General features: G+C 33.7%; 1 protein-coding gene across 4 annotated transcripts in view; it reads right to left on the bottom strand.

The window, feature by feature from the left end:
* The window catches only part of PARP8 (poly(ADP-ribose) polymerase family member 8), a 177,247-nt gene that overhangs the window by 55,788 nt on the left and 100,002 nt on the right, over positions 1-21,457 (bottom strand). For 3 of the 4 annotated variants that reach the window (XM_081280686.1, XM_081280685.1, XM_081280684.1), the window contains exons 4-8: positions 16,552-16,589; positions 8,760-8,849; positions 8,149-8,219; positions 6,635-6,712; positions 4,698-4,792 (exon numbers count right to left, since the gene is read on the bottom strand). The exons of the other annotated variant lie outside the window; for it this stretch is intronic. In XM_081280686.1, the coding sequence (XP_081136812.1) occupies positions 4,698-4,792; positions 6,635-6,712; positions 8,149-8,219; positions 8,760-8,849; positions 16,552-16,589 (372 nt within the window). The remainder of the gene's footprint in view (positions 1-4,697; positions 4,793-6,634; positions 6,713-8,148; positions 8,220-8,759; positions 8,850-16,551; positions 16,590-21,457) is intronic. 4 annotated transcript variants of the gene reach the window in all.

Below are 21,457 nucleotides of genomic sequence, written 5' to 3' on the forward strand. Positions count from 1 at the left end.
TTATGGTTTGTCCAGACTCAGGGACCCAGTGATCAGGATCACTTCTATAACTGAATACCTTTCAGTACCCCAGGATCTCATGAATAGCAAATGCAGAGAATGAAGGTAGAAGCTTGATATATTAATCCAACTTGAATTTGGGCTATGTTCTGAATGCACTTTCAGGATTATAATAGCTCAAAATAATTTCATGCACTGCCTGTATACACCATGAAAAGATCATGTCAAATTAAATGACTTTTTTCCCTTAAAATGAGGAAAGCAACACAGAAATGATCTGAGGCAATTATTTCACTTTGAAACAGAGGATCTGGAAAAACACTATTACATAAATGACCTCTACTGATACTTAGCAAGACTTTCAATTCAGGGTGAGCTAATTCTAAAGTCTACACACCTTGAAATCTAGACATTTGATTCAGGATATTTACATGGTCTAGATTATTTAAGAACATGTACATAAGGAAAATGGATGGAACTAGAGACCATTATGTTAAGCAAAATAAGTCAAATTCAGAGAAGGTCAGGGTCCGTATGTCTTCTCTCATATATAGAAGCTAGAGAGGAAAAGAAAGGTGGAGAGACAGGGATCTCATGAAAATCACAGGGAGATCAAGTAGAGGAAGGCACCAGGAGATGGGACGTGGAAGCGAGTAGGAAAGTGTTGGGAGTGATAATTGTTCAAATTATATTGTTATATTGTGAGCATGTGCAAATACATAACAGCAGATCCTATAATGCACCAATTAAAAAAATGTAGAAAGACAAAAAAATGAATATAGAAAGGAAAAAAACTGCATTAAGTAATTTTATTAATAAAAATGTACTTTTGAAGACAGAATTCTTAGCATTTCAATCTCTAATTTTTAATGGAACTAAACAAGAAATATCCTCATTAATGAGATTCACATGCACTCATATTAAATATTAAACCATTTGGTCTTCCTTTGGCCTTTTTCTATAATACTTCAGATTTTTCATTATACTACTGTGGCATTTTATAACAGTACTTGATCAAAATCAGCTGAGGTTATGCTGCTATGCTGAATCTCTAATTTTTCGTTATGAACTTTCAAGAAAATTATATGTACACGCAGACACACACACGAAATTCTACCATAGACATTTAAAAAATATTTTTTTTGTAATTGTAGATGGACACAATATCTTTATTTTATTTATCTTTGTGTGGTGCTGAGGATCGAACCCAGGGCCTCACACGTGCTAGGTAAGCACTCTACAACTGAGCTAAAGCCCCAGCCCCCATAGACTCTTAAGAAATAAGCTTCTTTCTATTTAGTTATTTCTACTTTCAGCAATTGGGCAGTGATATTTTGAGAAGATATTTTGTGAAGAAACGTACAGCTTCCCATGATATCTGAAACTCAACAGCTTGCATGTCTATCTCTGCATGCCTACTCAATGTGTGTTTTTGCCCAGTGTGGGAAAGATGTTTGTGAATGGGCCAAGAAATATGCAAACTCCGTAGTCAGGAAGAGATCTTGGCAAGATTAGGATATTTGCAAGACTACATCCAAGGTAGTTATAAATTACTCTAAAAGACAACAGGGCTAAGGAGAACTTAGAAATTAAATGCAAACAAGAAGGACATTAAATGCAATCTGATCTTCAGAAAATAAAACAATAGTGTCTAAAATGTACTGAATAAATAACTGCTACAACTCTGCAGTCAGCTTAAACATCCTTGGTGAGATGAGTGTCCAGGATCTGGGCATCTGAAGCTCCATCTTGATTATGCTCTCATGTCTTTGGAAAATACTCTTCCACTGGTTTCTTTTCTCTGTGCTCCTCCTATCATCGCTTTCTCAATTTTTGGTGACAGACTTATTTTTTTTTTTCCCCACCACACTCAGAGGCAGAAGGTGGAGAAGCAATATGCTAGAAAAAGTATTACTAACATCTGATCCAAGATCTTGTTTTGATAAATGACATCCTTCAATGTAGACTAAGTTATGCTGTGGTAACAAACATCTTCAAAAATCTCAGAGGCATAACACAAAAAAAATTTGCATCTCCTACTACATTGGGATGAGGGTTGTGGGGTGATTCTATAAAATCTATTATGGGTCACATTTCTGTACCTTCTTTTACCCAGTTTTTAAGAGAGTTTTTCCTCCATCTTGACAATCTGTATTTCCATTTCTCACAAAGAACTCAGATGTGGTTAGTTGCCTTTCTCATTAAATGTCACATAAAAAAATGACACCACACAGCCTATTGTGCATATTGAGGTACTTCTGTTCTTCAGACTCCATTAAGTTCTTATAAGCCTCAATTAAGTGAAAGAACAGTTAATTAGAACGGTCTGTTTCAACAGACTTAAGAACTTTGCAAGGAAGATGATTCTAAGACCTTATGCTTAACTGCCATTTTCCCCATGAGTCCAAGTCTCAGCATTTGAAGGTACAGGATGTTTATTTATTTTAAATAAATAAAAACAAGTCTTGCTACAATTCACCTTTATACCACAAGACCTTTGGGAAAGCATTTATTCTGGAGTCATTCTCTGAAGCTAGAGAAAATCTAGAGCAGGCTAGAGTATGTTTTGTATTCTTTAAGATTTAAATTGGATCAAAGAATATTTTAAGCAAAATAGGCAAGGGAAAAGAACAAAACCATTTATGACTTTGGGTACTTCCTTTGACTGAAATTTCAAGAGTTAACAATAAAATACAAACACAGTTCATCATAAGTACTTAATAAATATTTCATGAAGAAATAACCTCTTATGTACATAACAATTTAACTGAAGCCTATAAAGTACTGAAATGTGTTTTAGAAAAGCCTTTAACTATAAAAAGCAGTCAATAAGTACTAAGGTTATCCTATTTTATGTTGTTGTATTTTGTCTCTTAAATATATTTCATAGCCTTTTGCTTCAGTGTTTAAAATTAAAGTTTTAAACTTTAAAGCAAAATTTGATTGCTATAAAAATATCTATTGTTTTGGACTATTTATAAATAGTCCTTATTGCCTTCTTCATACCTTTATATCATAACATTGACTGACTATCCATAAACTCATTGACTAAATATCCATATTAACTAATTTGGAACCAGAACAGAAAACAACTGTGAAATAATTTGCTAATATTGGGGCTGGGGATGTGGCTCAAGCGGTAGTGCGCTTGCCTGGCATGCGTGCGGTGCTGGGCTCGATCCTCAACACCACATACAAATAAGAGATGTTGTGTCCGCCAAAAACTAAAAAATAAATATTAAAAAATTCTCTCTCTCAACAAAAAATTTTGCTAATATTGTAAGTCTACAAAGATTTGCTTTTCTAAATATAATGCCTTTATAATCACTCAACTGCAGTGCCTCCACAACTGAGAGAGTGACTGAGCACAGTCCCAGGTTGCTGAGGCTGCAGGGGATGATGGGCTTTTTCTGTAGTTAAGATAAACTTGGCAATTATAAATTATAGCTGTGTCCTAAGTCCCCATTAAAAATATTTGTTTGCTCTCTCAAAATATGAATATGTCCACAGAAGGAGTTATAACCAGATAATGTAACTGTCCTTTTTCAGAGATGGTACCACTGACAAAGGTCAAGAATCCACCATAAATTGTGTATTTCATGTATGACCCATGCTATGGTATGCACGATATTAGAAGAATGATTTAAAAAAACAAAGCAAAACAAAATGAAACAAGAAAATAGTACTGCTTCAACATTCACAGAATTCAATCTAGGGAGAGAGAAGAAAACTAATCATGAAAACACATGAGAAGCAGAATAAATAAGACAAATGCCAAATAAATATATGGGGAATCCAGAGGGCAAAATAGCTAATCTGCATTAAACATTTAAAGGTGGCTCAGAGAATGGACCTGCAGATGAGGGTTTAAACAGAGGCAGTAACAGGGTTTGAAGGGAAGTATTCCTTGAGGAGAGGACTGATCTGCAAATGCCTGAAGTTGTGGGGAAGTAAAGGGCCTCTGGGTAATTTGGGTGGATAAGGAGGGAACTGAGGTCAGACTGCCAGGAGAGTATAGAATTCCATGGAGACTTAAAAGGCTAAACTACAGGCAAAGAACAAGAAACCAGAATACCAGCTGGAAGCTACTTTAAAGCCAGAGAAGTCTTTTTCTTATATTACAAGGAGGAAAAAGAAGGTAAATAAGGACAATGAGATCTTCTGAATGACTATATAAAAAGTGGTCTGAAAATTTATCACCAATTATTAGGTAAGTGAAGAATAAAATACATTACCATTCAAACAAGAGCTGTGCAAATTTATGTGTTCTTTTTTAGGGATCAGATCACAATGTGATTTGATTACCAGTGGCTTTGCATTATTTACTTTTATTGCTCACAAGAATATGGCCTTGATTTATGATAAAACAGGATGAAACCAGCTGACCAAACCTACTTCAGTGATTAATTGACACTTCGTAAGACTACTATTTCTTCAAACTAAATCTCCAAAATAACTAGTTTCTTTAATGTAATCACTGAAATCTTAAACCACACATACAAAAATATACATAAATCTGACATTTTCTATAAATAGAAACAGAATTAAAACACACACACGCACACACACACACACAATCTCTCAAAAACATTCAAATATCCCTCAAAAAAATTCCTTAAATGTAAACTACTCCAATAGAGAATCCAAATGCACAACCAAATAATTTTAATTTTTATTCACTGAAGGCACTCATTTACCTGAGAGAAACTGCATGTGGCCCATATATCTCTCTCACTGCCGATAAGTCAGCTTCCAACTGTGGGTGCTTGTGCAGTTCCCCATCATAGTTCACCTGATGAAAGGGATGATTCAGAAGTGACTGAGGGATAGCCAATATGGAAAGCAGTATGGAGATTCCTTGGAAATCTGAGAATGGAACTACCATTTGACCCAGCTATCCCTCTCCTCGGTTTATACCAAAAAGACTTAAAATCAGCATACTACAGGGACACAGCCACATCAATGTTTATAGCAGCACAGTTCACAATAGATAAACTGTGAAACCAATCTAGATGCCCTTCAATAGATGAATGGATAATAAAAATGTGGCATATATACACAATGGAATTTTACTCATCAAAAAAAGAGAAAAATCATGGCATTTGCAGGTAAATGGATGGAGTTAGAGAAGATAATGCTAAGTGAAGTTAGCCAATCCCCTCAAAAAAACAAATGGAGAATGTTTTCTCTGATATAAGGAGGCTGACTTATAGTGGGGTAGGGAGGCGGAGTATGGGAGGAATAGATGAATTCTAGATAGGATAGAGGGGTGGGAGGGAAAGGAAGGGGGCAGAGGATTAGCAAGGATGGTGGAATGTGATAGATTTTATCATCATCCAAAGTACATGTATGAAGACACAAATTGGGTGTCAACATACTTTATATACAACCAGATATGAAAAATTGTGCTGTATATGTGTAATAAGAATTGTAATGCATTCCACTGTCATTTACTTTTTTAAAAAATCAATAAAAAAAAAAAGAAGTGACCGAAGGATAGTAAGAATCACAAGAACTAAAACACTATCTTTTGGACAGGCCACTCTATGTGTTCTGCCATGGACATTTTCAACTTCATTAAAAAAAAAAAGATAATTCACTGGTGTACCTAGGTTCACATATGGCTACAATAATTCATTATGTTAAAATTACACTATTTTGACATAAAGAAAATGGAAATGTTAAAAAGGAGTGAAATAAATGCCTGCCAGATAATCTCAAAAACTTCTAGATAAACATTTTACTAAGCATTTACTTTCCCTTTGTAACAATCAATAATGAAACAAAAATCAAACTTATTATTTTGCATCGTGTTCAAGTATTATATTGATTAAAGAATCTTTTCATTAGGAAAACTATCCAATTACTAGAAAATTATTCCTTGGAGAGAAGAAACCTGGTTTTATTGAGTCCATATTTCTAGTACCTTGCTTATGCTTAACTAACAAACTACAAATTTGTGATTCTAACTGAATAGAATTGCTTGAATTCTTTTACATTATAACCACCCTCTTATTATTATACTGCCCAAGGTACAAAGCACATTTGATCAAGGGTGATAAAGAAACAGAACATATAACCCATTTCCTAAAAAATCAAATATTCAGTTTTAAATTTCAATATTATCCTGGAAAAATTTGATGAGTTATTTTATAAATATATATAGCTAGGCTATTTTCATATATTTAAATTACAACATTACTTCATACCAATTTCTGACCACAGTGAATACAAATATAAATGAATAAGGAATAGGCTCAATAATCAGGACCCATGGAATTTTATAAAGCTTAACAATCAATGTTTTTATTGTGTCCTATTTCAAAACACTAAGTGCTATATACTTAACCAAAGTAAAAGCTAAAAGCATAAGAAAATGTAATCTGAAAAATTTCTGGAATGAATTAAGACAACTTCAAAGTAAATAAATGATTACAGTTTAAAAAAAAGAGAATCTTGTTTCTGAGGATATGTAGAAAAAATGAGAAACAGATCAATTATACAGATTTTTCTAGTTAGTCACAGAGTCATGATGAACTCCTAGGTCTCTTAACTTTCAGGTACTGATTTCTACTAAGATAAACATGGATATCAGAACTTTGAGACTGGATATTTGGAAGACAGGTTTTCTTACCTGTCCTCCATAATAAAATTCTTCAGAATCATTATCACCTTCAGAATCCTCTTCCACTGTACTATTTTGTCTTGACTCCTTAAAACAATGAGAGTAATGAGACAATTTTAATGGTCAAACTACTTTGCCTCCATTTGAAAATAAATTTGCCATAATAGAAAGCTTTTATGCATAGTACAACAATTTCATATATAGATTTCTTGGTGCAGTAGTATAACAAATAAAAGAGTAGTAAGAGGAAGTTTTGCAGATGCATTGACCTCTTCATAAAATATAACTTCCTAGAAACCAACCAACCTTCCTTCCTTCCTTCCTTCCTTCCTTCCTTCCTCCCTCCCTCCCTCCCTCCCTCCCTCCCTCCTTCCTTCCTTTCTTTCTTTTTCTTTCTTTCTTTCTTTCTCTGATCTTAAAATTTGTAATTTATTATCTGATATGCATTAAAAGCTTACATGTATTAAAAACCTTTGTATAATCAATTATATGTTCAGCTTTCCTTTGACAAAACATTTGGCGAGTTCATACTAGTATAATTTTTATTAACAAGTCTCTGTGCATTGTTTATCCAAAACTGACCTCCCTTCTATTGCCAACATCAAAATAAAAAAGAATGAATTCGATAATATAAAAATCAAATTATAAACATAAATATGAATCACATTGTGAAAAAAAACCTTTCAGTATATAGAACTTATTTTAGAATTCAGAATTCAAACAGGTATTTAAATGCTTAAACTTGAAGTTTCAGTTTTTAATTAAATGCACAAAGCTGCTATGAGGACTGAGTACAAAAAAAAAATGAAAATTCTTATTGGTATTTCTATTATCGCCTTAATATTAACAATGTCAGAAACAATAGATAACTTCTTTTGGGTGCAAGAATCCATTCATCCAATATTTTATATGAAATATTCATTCCTAAATTTCAAGTTCTTAAGGAAAATAAAACAACCATAAAAGGGGACTTTCGGAATAGCATTTGGTCAATAACAGTGTGGAGCAAGCAGCAATTCTCACTGTGGATAAACAAAGGAAGGATCCATGGCACAACCCTTAACAGGAAGGGAGCTGTATCAAGTGCATAGCTTTTAAGGAAAGAACTACTGTCCCACTGCACATATTTTTCTAAATGTCATGTTATTTATTCATAGACTCAAGTAAATTTTTAAAAAGTGGGGAGAAGACATAATTTTAAAAAAATACTGAACAATAAATAATATGACTATACCAATCCTAAGGGTCCCATCAAAATTATGTATAGCCATGTGGAGTTCTATGTAATCAAAAGAAAAAATTATGTTTGGCACGCATTTCAACCATTTTTCAACCAAATGTTCTCTTCTATTATTTTAGGTCACTCCCCTTACCACACAAAAAGTACCTAACTCACAAGCTTGATTTTCATTCACAACATTCAATTTTAATCTAAGTAACAATGAGATATTAACTCCCAATACATGGTAAATTTAAAACATATTCATGCTGTTTACAAAAAACAAGAAATAGAACTTACATACCTCCCCATTTTCCTTTTGGAGTTTGGATTTTATGGATAAACAACAGTTAATGTCATTTGTCTTTCTTAGTTCTGAAATAAAGTTATAATTTTAAAAATTACTTTAGTTTTGAGGACACCATTCACCAAGTGTTCATGAGTTTCCATCTAAAACTACCCCTTCCCTCTACTTTGCAAAGAACTAAAGGATATTTTGTAATTTTATCGGATTGGGGAAAAATACAATAATGCAAGTTATTCTGATTTTTTTTCAGTGTATGTAAAGATGTTATCAAACTAAAGCACCAGTATACAAATTTCTTCAGCTCTCAGAATATATTTACAGTATTTTTCATTGCCATTAAGTAGAAAAATAATATATAAGGAAATGACCTATACCAGCCATTGTCAACATAATACTCTTAAACGAGGTTTTTTAAACAATTAACTCACATGTTTTAAAGTTTATTTTATAACAAACTAATAGTTTTTAAACAGAAGGTATACACAGAGAACCAGATTAATAAATGCTAATGGTGAATATTAGTTAACTCAGATAAAAGACACAAAGATACAAAGCTACATCAATTAAGAAAAATCAACCTAGGATAAAAAAAATAGTATTACTAGTACCTGTTGCAATTCTATGAAAAATTACTGGAATTGGCTCTGTAGTAACTAGTACATCTTCATCATTTTCTGAACTTGACACATATGTATTGTCTGCACACACACAAAAAATATATGGATAATTAAAGGCAAGTGTAAAATAAAATTGTAAAATAAGAAATTTCAGATCACGTTATAGTTCCAATTCTTATAAAGAACACACTGCTACTCTAATTAAACTCTTAAAAAATGAAGCAAATTTCAGATTTATGCATAAATGGCCTGATGAAAGATTTTTATAGTCTCCCTTGAAAATACAGACTTTAGATAGACCCTATCCAAATACATTTCTAATATCCCATGAGGCAATAAATCATTCAGATGTAACTGGTTTTCCTCAACTGGGTCCTGCTCTCTATCAATATGGACCATAAGGAGCAGGGTGAAAGTGTGGAGGGAAAAATCTCAAGAGCACATGATACAGTAAAAGAAATTCACAGTCAAATCATGTTAAGAATTTGAACTGAAGATTCTATTGAAATCATAATGTTCTATCGTTGGTTTTTGTTGTTGTTGTTGTTGGTGGTGGTGGTGGTGCTGCTGCTGCTGCTGGAGATTGAACCAAGGGCCTTATGAATGCAAGGCAAGCATTCTACCAACTGAGCTATATCCCCAGCCCTCTACTGTATATTTTTTTAATTGATATAAATCAAGTCTCATAATTATCATTCTTCCCTAAATCAATTTTATATATATTCATTATTCAAGTTGAGTATGCAGAGCATTAGAATATTCCATGAGTCCTTGCATTTCTTATTTATTGTTTGTTTCTTCTGGAAAAATAATATATAAGTTCAACACTTTGTTCTGATAGACACATATCTACAAGTATATGGAAATAATAGACAGGTATTTACTGTCCTTTTCTCATTGCTGACTGCAGAGAATCTGTAAGACAGCTATTTAATGAACTAATTCATTAATGATGATTCTATAATGCACTCATCAAGGACCTACTAAATTGTATAAATAAAATATTACCGGTGAATAACAGAAACATGGATCAATTTCTGCGAAGGGAAAATAGTGTTGACATGACTGAAGGAATACATGTTACAAGATCTTTCTGAGCCAGCTTTTCATAATATTGTGTCAGTACAGTGAGAACATGATTCTTAATTGATAGTTATCTAAGTCATTACTTTATTTCTGAAAGAACATCTGTACTGTTTTTAGACTTTGAGAATAAGTCAATGATAGAAATATGCACCTACAGCTTAACTGCAAAAGACTCTCAACAGACATTAAGTCTTTAACAGTTATTCAGGAAGGAGAGAGGAGTGGGAGTTGATTATCCCTGAAACAAAACAACTCTGCCTCATGGCTTTGACTACTGTTAATCACAAATAGTGCTTTATTTAATGTTCAAATACCATCAAGGAGGTTATGAAATTTTCATGCCTATCAAGTGGGACCACAGATTAAGAAACACATTTACTATAATTTATTTTAGTTAATGTTTTAGCCTGCTACTTGACCATTTATCAAGAATCACTTCTGGCCATAACCTTGTACTTTCAGGTAAGCATAAAACCTTTCCATTAGAGCCAGATTTTTTTTTTTTAAGTCTTTCCCTGTTAGTAATTCAAAGTTATTTACTACTAAATCAACATAATTATCTGTTTTACTTATGCAAAATGGATTCACTGGAGTAAAGTAGGGAGAAAATAAGTATTAAAAGGGAACTTTAGAAAAACAAAAAGTAGCAGCTGACCACCAGCTAGAAGTGATGATCTTGAATGATCCATAAAGTTGGCGGTATCATGCAATTCCTGGCATTGTGGGATGACGGAGATTTTACTGAAGCCTTCTAGAGACAGGCAAATTAAGATATTCTTAAGATATCATGAAGCTGAGTGGTCAAGTGTTTGCCTAACATGTGTTAAGATCCTGGGTATAGCTCAGAGATCAAGTATTTGCCTACCATGTGTTAATACCCAGCACCATGCCCCCTCAAACCAAACCAAAAAAAAAAAAAAAAAAACAGGCAGATTGAACATTCATGAACTAAAATTTCATTTCCAGTATGCACTTATCAGGGTAATCCCAAATACTATGTATGATTATAAAGTTCTAAGTCAAAAATTTTAAAAGGAAATAAACAGTGAATAGCTTAAGGATTTTCTATCAAAATGGCTCATGTAAAGTAATGTATACAACTATTCTCTATTCATTACTGGGGAGTGGGGGAGAACAACTCTTACAATATAAAATCCACAAAAAAAGTACAAGTAAACCATAGGACAGTGATTTGATGCAATATAATATAACATGTGAATATATATTTGATTTAAGATAGCCAAAAATCAAGATGTTCTCAGATTTCATGTCATTAACAATTAAATTACTACCATGATATAATGGGCCTCATCAGATCACAAAGACATATCCTTTTTTTTTTTTTCTTTCTTTTTTTGATTCCAGGAATTGAACGCAGGGGTGCTTAACCACATGAGCCACATCCCCAGCCCTTTTTATTTTGAGACAGGGTGAACCTAAAGGACATCATACTAAGTGAAATAAGCCAGAAACAAATATTTCATCTCATATACATGGACCCTTTTAAAAAAAAAACTGAACTGGAAAAGACTAAGAGTAGAACAGCGATTGCCTGGGCCTGCAGATTGGGGAGAAATATAAAGATGTTGGTCAAAGGGAAACCAGGTGTTTCTAAAACATTCACTTATAAAATGAAAAAGTTCCAAGGTCCTAATACACAGCATGGGTGATGTTAGATATGTTACTGAGGAGGTTTGAATCTTAGCTATAAAACAAGGAGGGTGTGTTGATGATCTCTGAGGTTGCAACAACAGTACCAATCCATTCTGTTTTTCTTTTTGTTGTTGTTGTTGTTGTTAACAACATCAGCAGGGCCTGCTGGTACATGCCTGTAATCCTAGTACTTGACAGGCTGAAGCAGGAACACTGCCAAGTTTGAAGCCATCCTCAGCAACTTAGAGAGATCCTATATCAAAATAATAAAAAGGACTAGGGATACAGCTCAGTGGTAGAGCACACCTGGTTCAATTCGCAATACCAAAAATAAATAAGCAATTACTTATAAATTTTCCTGGGGCTGGAGTCGTAGCTCAGTGGTAAAGTGGTTGCATAGCATGTGTGAGGCACTGGGTTGGATTCTCAGCACCACATAAAAATAAATAAATAAAATTAAGGTCCATGAACAACTAAACAATACACATTTTTTATAAAGTTATATATAAATCTTCCTTGAATTATTTTGCCACCTGTAATATTATCATCATTTAGAAATGGCAAAGTAGGACATAATTAGGGTTACGGAATACATTTACGGTAACAGAAACAGGATGTTTTCAAAATAAATTTCCTCAATGGAATTCTACTTGACCCCAGAACTGTCAATTTTGTTTTGTCTTGCTTTGAGACCTCTGGAAACAGGTTGTTTAATGTGTACATTTTGTAGACCAACAGATCTTTGTTAAAGCTGGCAACAATATGAATATTTTTCTCTTCGCTTTCCTACCAAAGCATTCACATATTACCAGAACTTTCATAGACAACTGGGAAAGAAAAGTAGAGAGCTACAGAAAAGCCCCTTTTAAACTACTGTTTTCATTCTACTTCAAATGCAGCATAATTTAAGTCATTCCATTCTTCATTACTATGTAATTTAAAAGAAATGACAATTATAAGCAATAATTACATAGATTTGGTATGATCCTATATATTTTCCTTGAATTTTCTATGTAATTTCAAGTCATCTCCTAAGCAAGTCAATTATTATTTCTATTTTAGATTAGTATATCGAGACAGAGATATTAAGTCATCTGTTCAAATTACTTAAGTAATTAATTAATTATACCAGTAGAAAGTGATGAAGCTCAAATATTTCTGAATTCAAACACAAAATTTGTCATCATGTGTTTTGAAATAATACAGTCTTACAAAATATAAATGCTTCTTAAGTATTTAAACAATTATACTTTAGAGTTTCTAACTTGATAAGAGACTTATAGGATTCTAATTTTTAAATGATTTATACACAAAGCTATTTCAATGTTCAAATATGTGACCTAAGCCAAGACTTTGGGATTTACAAGAACCAGAGAACCCAGAAACTGTCTCCTCACTCCTCTAGATCCTAGAGAGGAATATAGAAGAGGTGAGAGAATTCACTCTCATCAGTAGGTAAGCCTCCTAATTAAAGGTGGGAACAGATGAGTAGTAAGACTTCCGCTCTTTTACTATAGCAGAGCCAACCTGTGACTTATATAACAACGTACATCTGCTCTTTATTCCACTACCCCCCAAAAAGATCTCCTCTATAAAATCCACAAAAAAAAAAAAAATACAAGACAGAAAGCTGCTCTATTTACATTCATGCCATTGTGTGTGCCTGACTCAATAAAATGGAATTGTAATTTTCACCAACTATGAAATAAGTGTCAATAGATGGCAAAGGCTAACTAGCAGAGCAAAATTGTAAAATGATAAATCCACCCCTAGGGACATAAGCTAAGGTGACTTAATTCTTATTCTAAAGAATAACGCTGGGGCTGGGGCTGTATCTCAATGGTAAAGTGCTTAACTTGCATGTGTGAGGTACTGGGTTCAATCCCCAGCACCACATAAAAATAAAAATAAATATACTGTGTGCTCATCTACAACTAAATAAATATTTTTTTAAAAAAGGAATAATGCTGATACATTTACACAGAGCAAAGAAAAGCTCATAATACCAAGCTTAGATGATGATCTAATCACTAAAATATATAATCACAAAAAAGTAGAGGAACAAAAATCCTAAGGAGCATTATCTGAAGGTATTAATAAAAGTAATGTTGAGATTACCACACTAGTGCTTAAAAACCAACTAAAAAAGAGCTGATTATTTAAAAAGAAATTTAAACAGACAAATGTTTTGGAAGACAAACCAGTGGTGGAGGAGGACAAGAACAAATAAAAACAACAGAAATAGGAAAGGAGTTGGGCGTGGTGGCGCATGCCTGTAATCCCAAGACAGGAGTTCAAAGCCAGCCTCAGCAATGGCGAGGCGTGAAGCAACTCAATGAGTGAGACCTTGTCTCTAAATAAAACACAACAAGAGCGCTCTACTCCCACATGAAAGGCCCTGGGTTCAATTCTCAGCACCACATAAAAATGAATGAATGGAATAAAGGTATTATGTCAAAACTACAACTAAAATATAAATATTTAAGGGCAGGGTGGGGGGGACACTGGGGATGTGGCTCAGTGGCCAAATGCCCCTGTTTCAATCCCTGTCATCCCTCTCCCCCCGACCAAAAAAAAAAAAGTAAGAAAGGAGAAATAACCACACAGACACACAAGATTTTTTGTTTTTTAACAACTCCAAATCAAATACTGTTTACTTTTTTTAAAACATGGCCATTTAAGCAACATAGTGACTTTAAAGAAGAACACAAGTTAAAAGATGTCTAAGAAAGAGAAAAACAGAACAGTCGTGGTAGAGAATTGCCCTGGAACTATCACTATAATGATACACATCTTGGACAGGCTTGCTTGCTCCAAGTGTAACAGTTTACTTCCATCAGGAACCAAAAGTCTATCATGCCCAAGTATATGACAACAACACACATAATTTTTATAGATCACCATTTAGACACCTGGAAAGTAACATGTCACCTTATTTTTAAAGGAGAAAATATACAATACTCCAATAGTTTCCTACTAAGAAGTTAATGAATATTTACTATTCCCTAAGTTTTTAAACAAAAAGTGACAAATGAGAAAAGGAATGATACTTGATTTTGTGAAAGCAATTGGAAACATGTTAATTTTGAGAAAAGGTACAAAGCTGCCAATGTTCATACCTATTATTAATTTTTTTTTTACTTATTTATTTGTTCTAATCAGTTGTACATGACAGGAGAATGCTCTTTGAATCATTGTACACAAATGGAGCACAATTTTTCACTTCTCTGGTTGTACATAAAGTAGGGCCACACCATTCGTGCAATCATACATGTACAAACATGTAATGATGTCCGTCTCATTCCACCATCTTTCCTACTCCCTTCCCTTCTTCTCTCTTCCCTTTTCCCAATCTAAAGTTCCTACACTCGTCCCAGGCACCCCATTCATTATTAAAACTTATTCTGGAACGTCTAACCAATGACAGAAAGGAAGAAGAAAAATAAATAAATAAACATACAGGTATGAATGTTGGAAACAAAGAGCAAACATAATTTTATATAACAACTCTTTGTAAATATACACATGGATTAAAATTGAGTAATGATGGAAATGTTATCATATTAACTTTCACTTTGAAGAAATCACCATAAAAATGCTAATACTGCTTCTTCCTAAGAAGCAACAGGAATCAAAACTGAATTGTAGACTTTTTTTAGCCATCAAATTTTATTTCCTTGGGAAATATTATTTAATCTCTCAGCACATTTCTTCAAGTTTGAAGATTATGACTGCCCCTGTTTGGCCTTTCACACAGGCAGGCATTTAGAATCCCCTGAAATTATGTGGAAATATTTTGGTAAGCTGGGCTGTGTACAGTGTGTTTTGGTATACTAGACACAACAACCAATTCACTATTCTGCCCCAGTACTTAAAACCCAATGCTCTAATCTCTTTCATCCCTCCTTGTGTTTTACTGCAGCCTACCTAAACCAACTTTTTGATCAAGTAGATCAAATACAGTGTTTATTTATGTATACTCCTCCTCTTTGGGGAAATCATATTTGAAATTCACTACAAACTTGTTCCAGGAAGTAAATTTCAGTGGAAAAAACGGCACAAATAATAACAAAAACTTTGTTTTAAAATTTCAATTTTTACATATTAATATTTCCAAACGCTTCTGTGAAGTGCAGGAAAAACCCAATTAATACCTCTTGGCCACAAGAGGGCGCTAAGCATTTGGTACACCTGGTACTAAATACATCTTCTTTATATCTAATACCACAGAATAATTCACTTAACATCTTCAAATTAGGCTTTGATTTGTGGCATTACTTCTAGCACCTTGATTTAAACTTTTGCCCCTCTCATTGTTAACATCTCTCCAAGAAGCCCAGATGAGAAGCACAATAAATACAGTTTTTACAGTAAGAAGTAGGTCTTTTATTTTCCAAGGATAACTTACAAGAATTCAGGATCCAAAACATATAATATCATAATAAGTACAATGACTTCATGTCCATCTACCAACAATATTTTTCTTTACAAATATTTGATTTTGCTCATCCAGTAAAGCATGCCAAGTATGCTTTCTATATTACTCTCTAAAAATAGGCATGCCCTTAATAATGAACAATCCCCATTGTATTATTGTAAAATAGTTTTTTATAATATTATGTTTAAAACATATGGAGAGCATAGAAAAATAATTTTAAGTAGTTGGGAGAGAGGGAGGGAAAGAGAAAGAACAAATAAGTATTACCTGTATTTGTATATTATGAAAAGCCAAATAATGTCAAAAACTAATGACTACACCAGTTCAGATAATCTTTAATTGTAATGATGTATTGATGCAGGCTGAAGATATCACATGAACTCATATAAGTGCTTTTTAATGGTAAATTGTTTTGACTCTGAACTATGTCTCAGATTAACACATGTACTTCACAAGTAATCAACAGATTTCTATATCTTTTAAGACTTCCTCTGTCAACACTTCACCACTCACTATATTTATATTTATATCTCCAGAAGGGGGAAAAAAACATTCCAAGGAGTTAGAACATGAATATTTGTAACAAAAAAAAAAAGGAAAGCATACCTGGGTAATCTTCAGACACATGTACTGAGTAGGATACACTGTTAAAATAGGAAAAGAAAGTTTTAAGTTATTGTGAAAGCAGACATGCTCTTACAAAAGCATAACAAACCCAATGTTATACATTCATTTACACCAATTAAAATAAAATTATGACCAGACAAGATCCTGAAAACCTCATTTGTCAGTGACATAGGGAGCTTACAGATTTTTAATACATACTTGCAGAGTTTTAAATGGATCTTTCTGTTAACGGTTTTGAAATTTCTTTCTTCCAAGTCATACTTTTTCTAGCATATATATGTCTTTTTTTTTAATTTCCATAATCTCTAAAATGTTACTTATAAACATTTGTTTGGTATGTTTAGATTTTCTTATATCCTTTTTTCATATCAAAACGCATTTCACTGACAGGTATAATGGTGCACAGCTGTAATCCCAGCTACCTGGGAAGCTGAGGCAGAAGGATCATGAGTTTGAGGCCAGCCTGTGCAATTCAGCAAGAACCTATCTCAAAAGTGCACAAGGACTGGGTATGTGGCTCAGAGCTAAAGCCCCCCGGGTTAGATGCCCTAGGTAGGAAAGAGAGGCATGTATTCCTTCTATTTAATTCAAGAATTAAAACGTTTAAGAGGTATTCTTCATCAATCTTTCATCACCACTCTATACAACAAATAAACTACCTTTTATTCTCACAAGGATTAAACCGTTTCAAAAATAATTTTTAAGTTGCATTTTAGCAATTTCAGAACTGCTTTTCTCAGTAACATCATTGCTTCTACGAACTTATCTAATGTAGCATAGGAATTTAGCATACTTATTAGTTCAATCTTATATGTCAATCAACCAACAGCATATCTCTTGAGGTTATGGCCTGTCTATTTATACTTGTAGCATAGTCACCTATTTTAGTGCATGACATAGAGCACATATTCAATACTAGTTATTTGAGTGAATCAATAGAGCAGTCACCAGCCACAAAAAAAAAGCCAAAATTCTGTTTGAGTTCAGCAAAAACATCTGCCTGTTAAGGGGAAAAAAACTGAATTCTTTTGATACAGATTTTATTAAAAAATGTCATTTAAAGTGAACCCAATACAATTGAAAGTCAAAGCAATCTGTGCACAAACAGAAAAATGTAATCTGTAGTCAAATGAAGAAAATATTCCAATCCAAGTATTGGAATTAGCCCACAATGACATTAAAATAGTTACACAAACTTTAAGTATGTAAAGGAAAATCCAATCAGAAAAGGATAAAAACAAACATGAACATGACCATCAATGTGGGGCACAAGAAAAAGAGTAAACATTTATGTAATTTGTTTCAGAAGGCCTAGTAGAGAACTTGAGAAGAGAGAATAATGTAGGAAAGAGGAACTGAAAATTTCCTAGGTTGGGTGAAAGACAGGTGTATGGTTTGAAGAGACTCAAAACCTATGCACCAAACAGGAATGTAAAGAAAATGATACCCAGGCGCACAGTCAAATTCCTGAAAACTAAATATAAGGGGGAAAATTATGAAAGAAATTATACATTACATGCAAAGAAACAATGATAAGCATCAGTGAAGACTTCCGACTTCAGCAGAGGTGAACAGCTGTCATCCTGGAGTCCAGGATCAAAGAAAAAAGACCACATACCCATCAATGAAGGCAAAATAAACTTTCAGATAAGAGAAAATCTGTCCACAGCAGAACTTGCCATATCCTTAACAAAGTTCTCCCTTTATCATAAAGTTTTATAATACTTCACTGCAGGATTTAAAGCATAGGTGAATGTTAGGCATATAACAATTATAGCATGATGGCTATATTTCAGAGGAGACAAATGCCATACACAGGAGCAGGGTCCTTGCATGTTAAATGAATTGACATAATAAAAATCCTAAACAACTCAAAAGAGAAGTTGAGGATATATTGCTACTTAACAAAAGAAAAGGCAATTGATAAATTAAACTGGAATTTTAAAACTCGTTTTGGAACATACAACCCAAATGAAGGCAATAAAAGAAGAAGAACACAGGGAAAACAAAACAAAAGGGACAAATTAAAAGCAAATAGTAAATGAAGCCTGGATCTAGCCATACCAGCAAAGGCATGAAATGTTAAGGAACTAGACACACTGTGTAAAAGGACAAGATGGCCAGACTGATGTTAAAAAGTAATAATAGTAACTGTCTCTAAGGGATCCATGTGAAATATAAAGTCACAGAAAGAAAGTAAAGAATAAAAAAGATAACAGACGGTACAAACAGTAAGCATGAGATGCTGAGGACAAAGACATGAAGGGATCATTCAGAATGATGACTTACTCTACAGGCCCTAGGCTCAGTCCCCAACATTTTTAGAAAAGGTCAATTTATCAGGAAGAAGGCATAACAATCGTAAATATTTATGTAATAATAACAGAGCTGCAGATTATATGAAGCAAAACTTAACAGAATTACAGGGAGAAGTAGACAACTTCCACAATCACAGTTTGAATCATTGATAGAACCCTATCAAAATACAAAGAAACTAAACAATAAATCTTAAATGATACAGAAGGTCTGAAATATTTTTACAGAACATTATAACTGCAGAATACAAAGAAAAATCATATACTGAGCTAAAATTCTCAATAAATTTGAATGAGTAGAAACACAGTTCCTATTCTGGGTTTCCTGACTCATCTTAATTTCATGGCACCGAGTCTGAAGTTCTCAAAAAGTCCCTGACTTTTAGAACAGGCGACTGGATTTAGTGTTTTGAGACAACGGTCATGAGTAGGGCAACATCCCAGGCAAGTCCGAAAGCCCAAGTCCCCAAGATTCCACCATCGAATTCCTGTCATGCTGCTTAGTTCTTGAGAAAGTTTAGACAGAGACAAGAAAGACCAAAAAATTAGTAGGAAAGACGGATGATTAGTAATGAGATCAAAGCATATTTAATTGTTCAATGATCAATTCAAGGAGCAATTTTTGGTAACCTGAAATAAGTCAAATACTATGTTAACATGAAGTAATACTGAAGTAAAAAGATTTATAGAAGACAACTTCAGACAATTAATTCAAGAGAAACAGAGAATATGAAATAGTGGATATGAGAGACAAAGAAATTTGACAGTTTTTTTTTTAAATGTACATTCTTTTAGTTGTCGATGATCTTTATTTTATTTATTTATATGTGGTTCTAAGAATTGAACCCAGTGACTCATATATCCTGGGTAAGCTCTCTACCACTGAGCTACAACCCCAGCCCAACTTGACAGTTTAAACAAGTTTTTTTTTTTAATTTTTAATTTGTTAACAGAGATTCACATGAAGTTACAAAAACTATACAAAGAGATTTCCTCTATCTTTCATCCACTTTTCCCTATTACATACACATTACGTACCTACAGTAGAACACTGAAGCCAGGAAACTGATAAGTTTGTGTGTAGTTTTGTCATTTTATCACACACAAATCTAGATATAGAACTATTCAAAGATTTGCATCATGCTGGCTACCCTTTGAGAGGAACTTTGAACTCCCTTTCATCCCAACATCCCTAACACCAGGCAACCACTCATCAGCTTTCCATCTCTATAAATTTGTCATTTAAGAATATTATACAAAAGAACCAGAATATGAAACACAGGATTGTAAGGCAGAATTGTATTTTGAAAAAAAAAATTACTCTAGTAGATAGTACTTAGGATAGAGAGAAGAGAGATCAGATTAAGAAGGTATCACAATAGTATAAAATATAAGCAAATATTACTGGGAAAATATGTAATGGGACTGAGAAGGCAGGAACAAATGGCAGATGCTGGACCCCAGCCAAGATCCTAGCTTTGGGAATCATGGCTCTGAGTTAAATGCCAATAACAAGCAGATAGAATGTCCATGCCAGCAGTGCCTCCAACAAGTTAGGGAAATATACACTCTGGCCCCATATGAATTTTTTCCCATGGTTCACTTGTTTACACAGTAAACAATTATATAGAAATGAAATTACTAATCAGAGCACCCCTTCTGATCTGGCAGTACTATGTGGCAGAAGCCCGGAACCTTGCCAAAGATTATACTCAGTAGTAAGCTGAATTAATTCCCAACAGCCTTCCATCTCAACCAACAGCAGTTGGCTTTGTTTTTCAAATCATGCCTAAAAACAAAATGAAGCCTGAATTTGTTCCTTTATCTACCCCCAATTATGCAGCCTGCTTTAGCCTGAGTCACACAAAAAAGGAGTCAGATTCTAACTTTGAGACTTCATAGCCGAGTGCTATAGGAAAAGTTACTTCAAAATACTCAGCTTCAAATGCTTTTCAGTGAAATGGGAGAATCCATACCTGTGACTTCTGCACCTGCTGTGATGATTTAATGGTTTAACAAGTGTAAGGCCCCTAGGACAATGCCAGACACAGAGCAGCAGGTGCTCGGGAATTTTAGTCCCAGCACAAGCAAATTAAAATTTACATTAGCGAAATTTTACATGAATGCAATGTCTCTGGGGAACTCAATTTGCTTAAAAAAATTAAATATATTACATTTATCAGAGACCAAAGGTAACACTGATGACTTTATTGTATGGTAGTATTGTGCTCATGATATTGAGAGACAATGTCCATGTTCATAACCATACCTACTTTTTCAAATACAAGGAGAAAAAAAAAAAAAAAGCACTGCAAAATGATTCATCAGCTCCTGGTGCTACAGCATTTTCTTGGTAGAACACCAGAAGGAAAATTACCACAACTGGAAAATCCTAATCAGTTTAACTTTGTAGCTTACAGGGTTCGAAAGAAAGCAATCCAGTAGAAGCAGACATGCATGGTGATGCCAGAGGATCCAATAGGCAGGGCCAAAAAGTACAAAGTGCAAAGCTTAAGTGGTTTTCAATGTTAGTGTTATGCTGCACTTAATACTACAAAGCAGGCAAAAGA

The sequence above is a fragment of the Spermophilus citellus genome (assembly GCF_964194105.1).
Source record: "Spermophilus citellus genome assembly, chromosome: 1".
In the NCBI taxonomy this organism is placed as follows: domain Eukaryota; kingdom Metazoa; phylum Chordata; class Mammalia; order Rodentia; family Sciuridae; genus Spermophilus; species Spermophilus citellus.